Below are 15,929 nucleotides of genomic sequence, written 5' to 3'. Positions count from 1 at the left end.
TTCCACAGAAACCTACTGATGGACGGTCTCTTAGATGTCAGGGACGTCAGTAGTCTATTTCAGCAATCTCAAGACACAGCATCCCTATTTTACATTCTGGAGCTAAATGATGGAAAAGAGAAGTGAATTGTATTTAAAAGCAGACAACACAAACTATAAAGTCAACCTGATTAACACGGAAGTTTAATCCACGCTACGGCTGGGATGACATCAACTGTGGGGACTCTCATGGGAAGTGGCCTGCAGAATTAATTACAAGAAAGTCTCCTGAACTGTGACCAGCCAACTAAAGAGGATAAAAGGGTTGGTTTTCCACCACCATGCGGCCTTCTTCATTTAAGTAAATGCACTGATAAAAAAAAAAAAAACTAAAAAAAACAGATGTGGTCAGGACACTGTGACTGTGTCGACCACACTTTTACTAGACCACATTCAGCGCCTGTGCAGACGGAAATGCGAGTATTTTTGTGCACAAACAGCCGTCAGATCCAACCAAGCTGTAAACAATGCCTAAAATGAGTAGCCCTGTTTCAGACTATACCTCGATTTCTAATCTTTTAACAAACTACTTACTGTGCTGTTGAGATGCTTTTAGTGATATCTCATAATGTGGATTAACATGCAAAGCAGACATAGCTATAAGCATTAACATTGCCTTGGAGAGGAGCGCAATTTAAAAATCAATAATTCAGAAATATCTCAACCATTTGATCATTCGGTGGAAGCTTTGGGGTAAAGCTGTGAATCAGAAATATATTCGGGATTGCCGAGATCCAGAATGGACATATTTTTTATTATCCTGCAAGCAACCTTCTGTCAGAGCTGCATGTGATTTATTAGCAAAGTTCCCTGAATAAAAATTGTGATTTGCTGACTCTCACGCAGAAGAGTAAACAGCTGTTATCCCGAGCAGAGCGCTCCTATCCTTTGTTTTCCACCTACAGGACGACAGACAGCCAAAGAAAGAGCCCATTTCTCACTTTTTGACTATTGAAACTGCATAATATAATAAAAATAGCTTGGTATTCAGCCTCCTCGAGCTCCCGCGCCCGCACATGGAACCAGCAATTTCACTTCACTTCAAATTCCACATGTCATTCACACGGTGGATCCATTGATCGTTCTGACAGGAAGTGCCTGTCTACAGAGAGCTGCTCTGAGTGCCGTGCTGCCGTAGAGAACATGACAGGTTGACCTTTTATGTCTCCCATTTCCTTGTGTTAATTCTGATGGCCGGCCAATTGTGAGTCACACACAATGGCAGTTAAAAACACAGGCATTTGATGTGAGGTCAAAATAGGGAAATAATAAAGAAATGGTTTGGCTTTCCCTCACAATATAGTTACCGTGTAACTTTTGTATTCTTCCAAACGTTAAAGATTGACCATTAGAAACTTTAGACCATTAGAAGCCATTTCCACATAACATTCCTACAGTGTACAGTGATACTGTGGCATTTCTTTCTGAATCACACTCTAGGCTCTGATTTGATGGTTCAGTGGAAAGGATTTTACTGAGCTAACATGCCCTTTTAAGCACCAGCCAGCTTCACATTCATCTCGTCACACACGGCCATACCTGGTAGCTGGCCTTGCACTGCACTGCCGTCTACAACTGGCAGCTTTTGAGGAATAATTTCAGGTTAAGTGCTTTGCTCAAGGGTACTTCAGTAATGGCTGCGTTTAAAGGACGACGTTTCTTCAACACGACTGAAATCACTCTGACTGGAAATTACAAATGAGCTGCAACTTAAATGAGTTCACTTCCCCAAAAAGATCAATCAGAGTAGAGCTTTTTTAACGTGTGCAGAGTGGTTTGTGGAGCATCAAATCCAGGGTTTCCCAGAGTCTAATTTACTCCGTCATGGTCTTATAACGAATCGGAAATATTTTTGCACGTTTCAAACATTGTTGTGCTTGCGTTGTTTTTCATATTGCTCCCGAAAGCACCTCTCTCCATTAGTCAGATTGTCTCCCTCCCTCCCCTCCCCACAAACCCAATGTTTGTGCTCTTGATTTTTTTTAGACCATGGAATTTTAGCTTAACTTTATAAGCGGCAGCTAGCAAAGTTAGATTCAAAGTCAACAGTTTACTATGAATTAGATTTATTCGCTGATACTTTATTTGATCTTACATACGTTTGTCCGTAGAAAGCCACGGCTCAACAGCTTATGTATGCGTATTCCTGTATGAACTGCACAGGCTGCTGCTATTCACGTTATTACGGTAATTTAAAAATGGACTGATACAGAACGCATGATCTAATTTTATGTGCAGACATTTCATATAATGTATAAATAGTTTTTAATAGTCGGGTTAGCATTATAATTAGGGGCTTTTAATAAGACAGTAGAACCCCCCAGGATCCAGGGTCTCACAAAACCTTATGGGAAATACTGACATCTATAGCAGTCAACAAAGGCAGGCCCACCTCAACTCCGCCATCGTTCATCTTTTCAAGCTACGTTACTAAGCCAAGTTTCTGTCTCTCCCACATCACCTGATGTTTAGCCCACGTGGAATAAATATGAGGATCAAGAGAGGGTATTCCATCAAGGATCAACGATATTATGAAATATTTACATCACCCCTCTCAATAAAAAAAAACAACAAATCATTCTTGTCTGAACGCAAACGTCAATGTCGCCCGAGAGAGGAGAAAATTAACTATTTATAATTTAGTGTAGTGTAAAAAAATGAAAACAACCTTCCAACAGCACAACTGACACCGATGAGTTCCTGCAATACGCGCGTGTGAGTAACTCCATAAGGGATCAATCGCCGAGGGTGGACCGCATTAATATTCTGCAAGGCTACCCTGCACCGCGGTGTTTGTGGTCAGGCAGGCCAACAATTGATTAACAATTACAAACCCTGACTTAGTCTTTAATGAGCGAGGCAGAAAAGAATTCTCCGGGCCGGCCGTTATTTTGTTTCTCTGACCGGTTATTGCTTGTGGTGTTGCAATGTGCTGAAACCCGTGATAAAGAAGCACATTTATTATTAAGGCGACGTGGCCGCATGTTTGGCACCGATTTTACAGATGATGCTATTTCTCTCTTGGAGTCGTACAACCGCGCTGTGCCCCTGAGTTGCTGTGGATGTAATGTGCGTGGATTGACTTGACATAGACTGTGCCCTCTCACTGTGACACATGCAGTAGGCTGTGGAGTCAGGAATGCGTGGGCTGTCCAACTACTATGAGCTACAGTAACACTCATCACAGTCTGAATAAAGAAGACGATATACTAATACATGGGATCTGTGTTGGCTGGAGCCAGGTGCTAAATAGATGGTAAGGAATAAATGATTTTCATCGTTTAGATCTTTGCATTCAGTCTCAGTCTTGAGGCCTACACAATTATTCATTATTGAGAAACATGGAGTCAGAGGAATCCACAGTCTCAATAGAACCTAAAATGAAATGATTTCTGCTAATATCAAAACTAAAATTCCTAATATATAACGAGAGTGGGATGACATTTTAATCTAGGGAACAATATTTCAGATTTCCCGCACCGGTTGTCAGTGGAGACCCTCAGCAGACACACAGTCTCCTGCATAAAACCTGCGCATGGCATCTGCTTTGACTCTAATGAAATCATGGAGAGTGGCAGCAAACCCCAAGAGAAAGCGGGGTGCCTGGAGTCATGCATCTAAGTGCTGCCGGACAAACCCCCCCCCCCCCTTACCGGAGTCCTCCCTTACGATATTCACTATCTTGACAGCGGGTGATCAAAATAACACTTATTTATTTATGCATGCTTCCAGGAATCACATGTGAGCTCAAGAAGTGTGTGTTCCTGGAAAAAAAAAAAAAAAGCAGACACACATCACCCTGGCATTGTGACATTGAGTTTCTGGGCAATGTGCAATCATCTGAGAGTTGCAGGCTGTAATTCAATAGCATTTTTTTCATACAATATGTTGAACTGTTTGAAAAGAATGAGGATGGAACGACAAGACATTGACTGCTAGGGATTATATTGCACTATTAGTCACTCAACCATTATTCAGTTGTTGACATTGGATATATTTAGATAGGCCGATATAAAATGATACGAACACCCCTACTTTTGATGATTAAAATGACTTTCGTTTTAACTAAATCTTTAGTAGCGTGGTTCAAATTTGAAGTGTAAAAACATGCTTTGTTCATATCTTGTGTAATGTCAGTATAATCTACGTATATTGAGTGGCACTCTGCACAAAGCACTTAGCGGTAAAGGTGGTATCTTGTCAGGGACACATAACAAGGCGATGACAGAGTAGGTCAAACCACTTTAGTGTGCATTATGTCATCAACAAATCCTGAAGTCTTGCATGTATTGCATTAGAGACTTGACTGATATTGCTGTAGCCACATGATGAAAGCTTAATGTCATACCGAACAAGCACAGTGCACCTAGTCAACACCTTCTCCCTGCTCATGTCAGAGACAGTACAAATTCAGTTCTTTTAATTTAGTTCTACTCAGATATTTTTATTACTTGTGTTGCATCATGCCAGTCCTTCTCTTCTCTGGGCACCTATAATGTCCCTAAACCGGGGCTGGGTTAGGGGTGGGACTCGATTAAAAAAAAAATTAATCTAATTAATCTCTTTGTAATTAATTAATCTCGATTAATCATATTTTAATCGCATAACAATATTTGCCCCAAAAGCAACATTTTTTAATTTAAATGGATTTTAGTGGACGACAGAATCATATAATAGACACAGACATGAATATTGTAAACTCAAGCTCTTTTAACAGTAGAAAAAGAAAGAAAATATCCCTGGCCAAAACTGAACAGACCTAAAGTTAAAGTGCCATTTTAAGTACAGTATTGACTTTAAATGGTAAAAAAAAAATAATAATAATAATTTGGGCTGCTGGCACGTCTTGTCCGTACTCAGCTAGCACTAACAGCTCCGGCAATTTCTGTGCTTTCTGCAACATGCTTTGCATTTAGATGGCACCATAGGGTCTTTTTTTTTTTTTTTTTTGAACAATTTGCACAAAACTCTGCGTTTATCAAGGCTTCCATCAGGTATTTTTTATTTATTTTTTTAAAAATAAAATTTGCCTTCCATCAGTCCTAGCAACGTGCTTTCATCCAATTCCTCCATTTTGGTAGCCGTTAGCCGAGCTCTGACGTGTGCATCAGTGTAATCGGTGTACCAGGAAATCGTACACTGACAAAAGTTCTGCGTTGTTTGGAATGCAAACTGCGATGCGTTAATTTGGATTTGGGTTTTTATTTTTGAACAAAAATGTCAAAAATGCCTGATACAAAATTGAGATGGATGCTTCTTCTGTTTTCACCCAACGCTTGTCTGTTCAGTGCTGTTGCAGTTTTCTTTAATTCGCCAGCGCTTTTGAGTTTTGTTACTCAGCAGCCGCTGAAGACATATTACTTCACTGATATGGAAACGACTGGGTTATCCAGAGGGTTACCGGGTCAGTCCCCAGTATATGGGCCACATGCTGAAGTGTCCTTGTAAAAGACACTGAACCCAGAGTTGCTTCCAGTGCTAGGCACTGGTGTGTGTATGTGAGTGTACTTGTGTGAACGAATATGTGACTGTAAAGCGTAGCAATAGGTAGAAAGGCGCTATATGAATACAAGTCCATTTACCCTTTAACAGACGACTCTGCTGTGAAAAGCTTATTAAAAGTCTGTTAAAACCTAATGTAGCAACGCAACAAACCTGTTGTGTGTGAGTGTGTCTCAGTGAGATTCTGATGCGAGCTTCCGACCCACCTCCAAACCCCACTACTAAATGGCAGTAAAAGTTTTGCTGCCTCGTTTCCACTGTCAGCCCAACAACTCAACAGCAACCACCTATCTCCTGACCAGCAGAACCATGCAGCCTTTAGTTCAGTCATATCATCACTAGCAGTACTATTACTTCTCTAAGACCCATTTTTAATTCAGATATATTTCAAATTTAATGACCCTATCATCTTCATGGAGATATGTTTCACAACTCACACCAAGAAGATGTGCAATAAAAAAGAAAGCAGAAAAGTGTCAGCAGGAATGCTTTAAAATATGCTTAATTTGCACACAACACTTGAAATTAGATTTATTTTGTTTATGTGCATACATGGAAGCTAGCTTGTTTTAAGGAAAAACATTTTGCAGCAATCCGTCACACTGTATGAGATTAATATGTTGCACACGTCTATGAGCTGCACTGCTGAAGTTCTTGATGGCAACATCTTTGGCATTTAGTGCCATTATATTAAGCTGATTTTGCTTCTTTCTTTTTTTTTTTTAAAGTTGTTGATCCTCGACTGCATTAAACTCAAGAATAACCCAGCACTATTAAAACCCTTTTATTTCCTTAGGCTGTTTCTAAAAATTATATTTGCACTGTGAAATTTTCTCTCCTTGAAATGCTCTCACTTACTGCTATTCTGCTGCAATACATAAAGCTTGGTTGGACAGGCACTGATAAATTACCCATTATTTCAGTCAAGGTTGCCAAAGTTTGGTGGTTACAGGCAGCTTTGATCATTCTTCACAGTTTGTGAACATTCTTCACGTACAGGAAGCAAAATCTAATCCAGGATTTAAGTATATAGTTCTTATATGTAGATATTTATGTAGTGTCTAATTTGTATATTGCACAGTTATTAAAGTATCAATATTCTCTTCTTTTTGCTTTTTAAAGTAACTCTCTGGACATCCTGTATTAGGAATGGTTCAGCTTTGTCCTGTCATTTGGAAAGACACAAAAACAGTTTCAGAATGATAAAAAGGTATTATGCTGCATCCCTAGTAAATAATAATGATAAATGAAATTGTGGCTACGCTTGACAAGTTTCACCTCTACCACCCGTCACCGTTGTCTACAATGATAAGCTGCTGCTGCTACCCACACAGTCTAATGTTGGAAACTGGAGGGATTATTATTTCTCATTAAACTGTAACTAGAAAGAGCGGACTCCACAGAGAAGGACACCAAGAGGGACAGGTAGAGTGATAGATTGAGGCTCGGTTCAGTAATGAGCACATCCCCTCCCTTAGACAATCTTTTGTGGATGCGTGGTGGTCAAGACAGTCACAATGAGGCGAAGACGGGATCACGCACAGCACAAGATCACCAAAGAACCTTAATAAGGCAGAGTTTGATTCCTTTGCCGCCGTTTAAGCTGTCAGTCTGCGGCGCAAGAAGCCATGTTTGTCTAATCCAACAAGAGGGTTCTCCAATCCAGGGCATATTAATTAGATTTCCACATCTTGTCTCCTCTTCAGGGAGAACAGCTACATAACTTTAGTGAACCACTTCAAATCAACACGCACAATCTCAGTGCTTTGTTTTTTTTTTTCTTTATGCAGCTTTTTGTCCTACAGTGGCTGACCATTTAAAAAGAAGGAAAAGAAGAGAGATTAGGGTGCACAAAGCATAAAAGGAAAGACTTACCATCAAATCTTTTATGCCTGGAAACAAAGGTGCTTCTCAATTCATGACTCATTTCATCAACCAGGTTCTCAAAGTCCTGTTTACTTTGTTGGCCAAATTTGTCTTCCATTTCCTGGGTGCAACATGTATTTCCCTGAGGACATACACGTAGGTGTTCACCTGCAAAATGGACAAAAAAAAACAATGTTTATGTGGCCACATCAAAACTGACAATGACTACGCACGGTCTTAATAAATATAACATAAATGGAGAGTATAAACATGGAACATTTCAAAAACGACTTGATCTTTTCTTTGCATAATCACAAATAAGACAAACAGTAATTGTATCACAATTGTTGTGTGACTGACATTATGATATGATATCAGAGTAGTTTTTAAAATGTTGTGGGATGTTTAGTTTACAGCTGCTGAAGGAGCTCTTGCACGTGCTTGTGTGTAATGGGGTAAATGGAGAAGGTGCCATTGACAGATCCTTGTGGTATCCCATGTTTAATCGCAGCGATTTGTGAGGTTAATCCATACAGTTAAACAAACCAACCCTGTAAAATTAATGTGGAACTGGTGGAAAATAAAAAGAAACAGCTCCAGTAATACCATCCAAGTGTTTCAGTCTGTTGAGGTGGATTGTATCAGAAACGTCACAGAGGTCAAGGAAACGTGTGCAGTATTGAGCTAGCAACCGCCATGTCTTTAAGTGTCTTATGCATACAACTAAAAATGTTATAACGATTTTTCATATGACATTGAGCGAACATCTGTTAGATCTAATCCCTTCTGCAGAAATGGCAAAACAATCTCACCAGAGGACAGAAAGCTATCGATGATGACAAGCAGAGCAGGGGTGATTGAATCTGTTATTGTGTTGTATGGATAATGCAAAGCTGTGCAGAGATATTGGTCTGAAATAATTCAACAGATCCAAAGAGGGGCAGGGAAGGTCACCTATAGAGCTCGGAGGAGTGATATCCTCTCTAATAAAATCAGTCCTTTCATCCTTCAAGAAAGGATTTGTTTCAGTGTACAGAAAGCACACACATTCTCTGGATTAATTCAAAGTTCTGGACAAAATATGGCATCTTTAAGGGAAAGAAAAAAGAGCAGTGCACACTCGTATCACTGATCCCAAGAGCATTTAATGGAATTAACAACTCATGCTTAATGAACCACCACCTACAAATATCCTGGGTGGGTCATTTGACACACCGTAATATAATGCTCAGTATATTCATACTCATGTATGTACAACATTTTTTTAAGTCTTAAGATTTTTTCATAGAGGCCACTGCAGTAGAAGAAGGAACTTTGAGTTTCTAAGGCTTTGTGTTTGTGCTGGTTGGCACCATTCAAGGTAGTTTGCTAATAATATGCTAGCCCATGGCCATGAAATATTTTAATAGTGGGTTGCGTTTCTGCAGTAGGTAGTAAGGTAGTTAGCCGAACATGCTGCTACAGTTGCAGCTTATGTCAGAGCAGATAAATACAGTGCCTTGTTCAAACCACCGACAATTTTGCTCTTGCTGATTTTCTTTTATACCATAAACAAAAATGGCAATTTTAAGCAACTTTGGTTTGTAAGAGATGCTTTTAATCTGATTTAATTATACACAATTAAACATAATTACAAGGTTTGAGAGTAGGTGTACATACACCACACACCAGTGAATTATAATTATGAATCATAGTCTCCACATGACTTCCAGAAAGGACAGATTAAAAAAAATAAATAAAAAAACGGCCTTGAAGTATCTTTAACATAATTTAGTGTTGTTTTTTTGTGTGTTCTCACTTCGTCTGACAATATGTGACAATCACTGACCAAGAGGTGTAAAATGTAAATCAGACACAGATAATATACTCTTTTAAAATATTCTCTTGCACGTTAAATAACTGATGACATTGAGGAAATACTGGAGGGAATCAAAAGTTAATGACCCACGTCATTTCATTATCCCCAGCGCCCTTTTTTTTTTTTTTTTATAGAGACACGGTTAATGCAGAGCCGGCCGATAACAGAATTTACTTTACATTCATAGCCGCGATCTGTTGCTCTTGTGACGACTATAAAAACTTAAATTAACCAGTGTGTGCCGCCTGGTGCTTGAAGATCAAAGAATACAGAGAGACATGTGCAGAAAGGTGTGTGTGATGAAGTAATATCAACTCGAGGTACAATTTTTTGGAGCGTCCCGCTAAATCTCCCGGCCGCCATCGTGGAAGCAGCACCGGGGTGGTAACGAGCCGCCGCTATCACAAAAGACCCAGTTCCATTCACAGCTGGAAAATCAGTGGTGTTGTCGACAGCTCTGAAAATTGTCAAGAATATTGATCCCAAGAATGTACTTCTGTGCTCGAGATCACAACACTACATTTATTTAGCAAGTCTCTTCCAGAAATGTATGTTTGTTTTAGCCCGTCGTTAAGCTTAATTTAGGTTGACTAAACAGAACACAGGTGCAATGCTGATAATTCCATGTAAATACTGTTCAACAAGTATAGCAACGTGAAAGGTGTGCGTGTGTGTGTGCTTTGGTTGCTGGAAAGAGCGACGGCGATTTGTGTAAATTACAAACACTTCAATTAATTCCACTTTTTTCTCCATAAACGGAACATAAATCTTGCTTTTCAGCAAACGCATCTGCATAAAATTACACTTCGCACACAGTGGTGAACAGTGAGGAAGGACTCCAGTCCGAAAACTCTCTCGTACAACAACATCTATCTTTTGCTTGAAAGTGTTTTGTCGTTTTCACCAGCGACGCCTTGTTTCCCATTGAGACACTGCGCCCTGAAAGTGTGTGTCCGTGGAACGAAATGTGTAAATCAGGGGTTTCATAAATTTCCCTGTGGATGTCAGTTCATAATGAATGAACCATTAATGTGGTTTTTCAGTAGACGGTGGGTCAATGGGGAGTGACCCCTGAACATGCAGGTGCCACAGTAAATAAACATCTTGCACATTTCAATTCCACAGAAAGCTTTTTGTGACTGAATTTTAACCACCGTAGTGAATCTTTTTATATATTTATTGCCCCTTGATAATACAAGAGTATAGTCAAAATGGTGCGAAAATAAAAGAACAGAACTTATACTCACACTTTAGTTGCATGTAGACACCTGTAGACACAGTGCAATCTATGATATTGTACCTTCTCAACAAAAAACCTAAAGGAAAGAGGGACTGTCTTTCCAGCATTCTGGTGGACGTCCCATTACAGATGTTTTGTTGAATAATGCACATATTCCACCCTCTTTCCTTCACTTATCAAGTTTGCACCAACTCTAATATGGGTTATTTAAAAAATGTAGTTCTTAAGGAACCTCCTAAATCCATGTTTTCAATATCACAAACTCCTCTCTTAAGAGATCCGGCGGGGCAGGTGTTTCTAGCTAGTTCCGCGGGCTACAACTTCTGCATGCAGTGTGTCAAGAAAGGGGGGAAAAAATCCATCTTGACACAACAGCTCCACGATGTGTGTGCTCGGGCAGTCTCAACAGAGCAAAACATCACTTAAAAATAAGCCTGTCGTACATCAACATATGGGAAGGAGCTTTCAGGGGACCTCACCACTCAGCAAAGTGCCATGACCTTCCTAGCCAAGGTTAAAACAGCACTGTAGCCTCACTGATAATCTATCTGGCGAGGCACAGACCACACATTAGCAACAGACGGGGAAGGAGCATGGACAGCACAGTTGTTTTTCGCCACTTGTTCTAGTGTCATATAAAGGTTCCCAGTTCCCAACTGTTCCCATTAACATATATTATAGCTGAAGCCATACACAAACAGCCAATTTGTTGGGCTGTCGATGCTCTTTCTTTGCAGTGAGAACAGGAACTGTAGACGAGTCGGAGAACGTAGCACCAGTGTCCTATTGTTAGAGCTCGATTTGAACCCATGATCCGTTTTTGAATGTCCATGCCTTCATGCTCCAATTACAGTCCCTGCTGCGACTTGCTGCGACTTGCTGTGACGCCGCGCCTTTGAAAGAAGAGTCCCTTCCGTCATGTAATGAAGCCAGTGCAAGCTCTCCATCAACCACCTCACAATCACCAATCACCAGGCCCTCGTAAGTAACCCACAACGTAGCAGAATCTCCATGTCTCCATAACAACCAGCTAGAAAACCTCAACAACCACTTTTGCAAAATGTAACACAGTGGCAATTGAGCCCAGGACCCTTTGATAGAATTACATGAAAGTCCTTGAATTTGCAAGAGTTTATTTTTTTTTTATTTTTCATTTAATCTGCATTTAACTAGGAAGATCCCACTGAGATGAGGAAGCTCGAAGGGAGTCATGGCCAAGATAAGCAGCAGCAAATATTAAACACTGTTGCAAAATCACACAGTTAAAAGCCAGACAAATAAAAATAAAAAGATTAAATTCACAAGCAGATTATAAAAAAAAAGTGCATGTTTTGGAGTCTCCCTCAAGTGCTCACAGTTTGGATTTAAAGGCGGTCAATGAAATTAACTCAGGTTCCAGTCATTCTGCTACGTATTCCATGCAAAAGGTGCAGAGTGGACAAAAAAAAATAAGTTTTACACAATTCACTACAGACACACAAAACAGAAAGCAACAAATGATCTTGTGAACGGAGAGAGTAAGGACTACTATGTGAATATGAAGTGTCTGTGTGTCTGTCCATGCAAAATTAGCCGTGCTACTTAGTTCCATCACTCGCCACTATTGACTATTATTCTACTATTAGAGGCGTGGCCCAGGGGTCATCTGACTGACAACGCAGACACAGTTCTGATCTCTGAGGACTGGTGTCGAAAAACACACCTGCAATTACCGCTTTTCACCACAGGTGCCGCCAAAGGAAACACAACAGAAGTCTTTACTTTACTGTCCCGTTTATTTTACAGCTACATGTACGTCTGCTCTGTACTGTCTGCTTTGTTTTCTGAAGGAAAAAAATCAGAAACCAAGAAGGATATATTCACATCTTCTGATTTCACTGTAGCGCCAAACAATTTGCATTAACGCTCACGGCTTTTTCTAGCAATGCAGTTCATCTGCCTTCTTTCCAATCAGTGGATCTCCTCGCAGTCACACATTCGCATTCAGAACGTGCGTGTGTTTTCTAGTCGGCGACGTTGTCATGGGGCAAAATTTTTCTGCGGTCACTGATAAAAAGCAGTCTCAGCCCCAAAAGATCAAAGTATACGATGTGAAAACTTTCAAACCAATCATGAAGCACAATCCACTTTTCTGATTGTATTGCATTTTGTGTCATCCAAGTGTGCTGCTAGAGTACAGTTATCTGATGATGCAGCTGTGGCATCTGGCTGCAGTGCAACATCAAACAGCGTTTTGGCATTTCTGTAAAAACTGTTGTAAGAATTAGTGCCACTCGCTCACCTGTTTTTGTAATACCTAAGTACTTCAGATTTCGATGTTTCCTATGATGACATTTTCAGGTAGCTTTAAGCTTTTATGAAACTCTCTGCCACCCCGTGTCCTCTTTTTGAAGAGAGAACTAAAAGGATGTTATTGTGACCCACGAGAGTTGCAAAGGGCTTTCGGAAACAAAAATGTTCCTCAAGTGAATGTGTTAGCCGAGCTTCAGGACAGCCTTCCTTGTTTATGTTTAACTCATTGGATCTGCACTGAGACAGCTCTTACGCAGATGGAGATTTTGTTTTATTGGTTTTGTTGGCCGGTACGGTAGCGAGTCTTCTTTTCCAAATAAAGCTGTCTGTGATCCTGTGCGAAGCACACTTCAGCAGTAAATGGGGGAATTATTTCCCACTCATAAGCTTGTATCAAAGCTGGCCTTTGGCAAGCCGTTTGGTATCAGGAGGATTGTCCTAACCCCATACCCTTCCTCTGTTTGTCCAGGGGGATGTATAAGTTCACTTTGCACAGAGCCACGGGACCGGGCTGCGTTTAACATGCATACGGGAACGCCGATCCTACTCACATTAACATATTAATAACAAAACAGCGACAGATTCAATACATACTAATGTTATTGCAGTTATGTTAACCATGCACCTACACTAAGAAAAAAAAAAAACGAAAGCTGAGTTTTAATGAGAGAGGTTTATTCATGCACTCGGGAGATTTATTAACACCTATCCGAGCTGTCATCGTAAGTCGCGATTACATCATGTCACTCCCGTGTCTGTAATCAAATGGAGTGTCAGTCAAATCAGGTAGCTTATTATCACTGCTAATGAATCTCTACAAAGATCTTTAAATTGCCCCCTTCTTCCTGCTGAGATAGGCTCCCATTTTAGAACACTCACCTGCCATTTAACAGTGTAACTGGGGCGTTGCTTACTACTATTTAGACATGGACTGCAAAAACAATATGTATGAGATTTCTGTTGCTGTGATCGTTCTTTAGGATTAAGTCGATTTCTAATGGGACACTCCTGGATCTTGATTAGGGAATCTGCGAGTAATAACCCAACCCAATATAGCCTCCATATGTTTAAATAAACTTGCTTGTTTTATGTTCATCTACCTTTCCTTTCAGACATTTGTTGTCCTTGTTAGCTTTCAAAACACCTCTATTTTTATAACTGTTCAACTCTTAACCTCTCCGTGTTCTCTCCATGTTCCACTTCTAGCATCATTTATGCAGCAATTTAACATTTCAGACCTCCATATATTAACACATGATTAATCGTGCTTAAAGTCTGTCACCTTTTTTCATGCTCTTCCAAATCTCCTCTCAACTTAGTCTTGCACTGACGCCTTTTTAAAGCTTTTTTTTTTAAAGGTCTCACAAACTTATATGCCGCAGTTCCAACGCGTAACTCGGGTTGTCTTAAAGTGTCCTGCGCACACCGGCAAAGGTAGGCCAACTCTCAGAAGTATTCCTCACAGTGTACCTGGCCAAAGACACCCACAGCATATGTGCTCTGCCATCTGTTGTGTCCCAAGGTTCCCCCTGACAAACTTTTAATGGATTCACACTTGAAGCCACACTCAGTCCTAATGAGATCAACATTTCTTGTGTCAGCGCAGTTTCTTCTTCCCTGTCACATCACTGCATAACGTCTTTCATTTTCTCGGTATTTGCAGGCGACTCCGAACGTCTTAGTCTCATCTTAATCTTAAAATTAGTCCCTCGGTTGTCTGATGCTGTCCTTTCGAGAGTATTTGCCATCTCATGATGTCCGTGCTCTAAAAAATGTGCACCTGGGGATGTGGAAATAACACTTGTTTGCAAAAATTGTTTGACCACTTAGTTGCTCTCATGTAGGCGTGTAATTTATATAAATGCAGTTTTTGCCCAGGTCTTGTAATCAGTCATGTTGATGATTTGTGATAATTCACCTTAGTTCAGCATTGACACTAATGGTCTCAAATCCTGTACATTTCCGTGTGTATGCATACTCACATATTGTGTTAATTTTGGCAGGGTACTATTTCAAATCAAACATGACAATAGAAATAACTGACCACATATGTATTTTGCAGAACCAAATTATTTCATATTATGTAATTCACTGTTGAAACTTCACTTCCTCAGTGTCAATATTTTGAAAATGGATTGAGGGTCCTTCCCCTTCTGTTACGCCACCCAAGATGGCTACCATCAAGGTTGAGACGTGTCCAGAGCTTCACATTTAACCTATGCTGACCTGCATATTGCAATACTTATCACTGTGAACACACTTATACCATCACAACAGCTAGAATAAAAAAGTGCAAGGACAATCCAAGAATGAATCAACGTACATGTCAAAACACAAGAAGAAGTAATCAGAATACCACATGTATTTACATTTAAATGTATTATTTTTCATTAATATATATATTTTTTTGTCAATTATCACCAAAAATGTTCACTGGCCAATGCAATGTCCAGCAAACTAATTGCTAATTCACCTTTTGAATAGATTACCTTTGAGCAGCCACTGCAGCAATTGCAATTGAGATCCCCTCCCCAGAAAGCTTCAGCGTAAGCCATCCCTGTCCGGCTGATATTTGCTTGGGTGGCTCTAACCCAAGGAAATAAGCCACGCAGGCCTTTCAAGAGCTAATCCACTTCCAGATGGGCTACCATTCAGTGCAGCAGGCAAAATACTGCACTAATTTCCAATCCAAAGTACATTTCTGTTGTGATATGAATAGATTCTGCTTGACTTCTAAAGGGATAAACGGGAGTGAGCATTTCTCAGTGGCTATTTCCCCCCTGTATATATCTTGTTACAAAATCTGAACTAAGAGATTTCATCTGGCTCCTTTGTCACTTTATTGACAGCGTATGATTAAAGGCAAAGTACAGATCTGAATTCACGACTGCGGGCAAATTAATGGCCCTGACTGCTGAGATGTCTCGAGAGGTTCGCATGAACAAGCTAACTGCGAGTGAGTGAACAAATGCACGCAAAGAAGAATTAATGATTCAGTTGAACTGGAAGTAAGTGTGGGTGAATACAGTGTGAATAAATTAGCATGCAACGGGTTATTTTCTGGCTTCAGGAGCGTCGCATGTGGAAATGATAAACTGCAAGAGGCTCATTAGATCTGACCCTGAACAGACC

General features: G+C 40.2%; 1 protein-coding gene across 1 annotated transcript in view; it reads right to left on the bottom strand.

Moving 5' to 3' along the window:
• The window catches only part of LOC311488349 (glypican-6-like), a gene marked incomplete at both ends in the record, with an annotated part of 74,981 nt that overhangs the window by 50,211 nt on the left and 8,841 nt on the right, over positions 1 to 15,929 (bottom strand). Inside the window, one exon of the mRNA XM_084544989.1 lies at positions 7,417 to 7,575. Coding sequence (XP_084401115.1) covers positions 7,417 to 7,575 — 159 coding nt within the window. The remainder of the gene's footprint in view (positions 1 to 7,416; positions 7,576 to 15,929) is intronic.

Source organism: Chelon labrosus (genome assembly GCF_963514085.1).
Source record: "Chelon labrosus genome assembly, chromosome: 5".
Taxonomy (NCBI): domain Eukaryota; kingdom Metazoa; phylum Chordata; class Actinopteri; order Mugiliformes; family Mugilidae; genus Chelon; species Chelon labrosus.
This window is presented reverse-complemented; position numbering and strand designations above follow the sequence as displayed.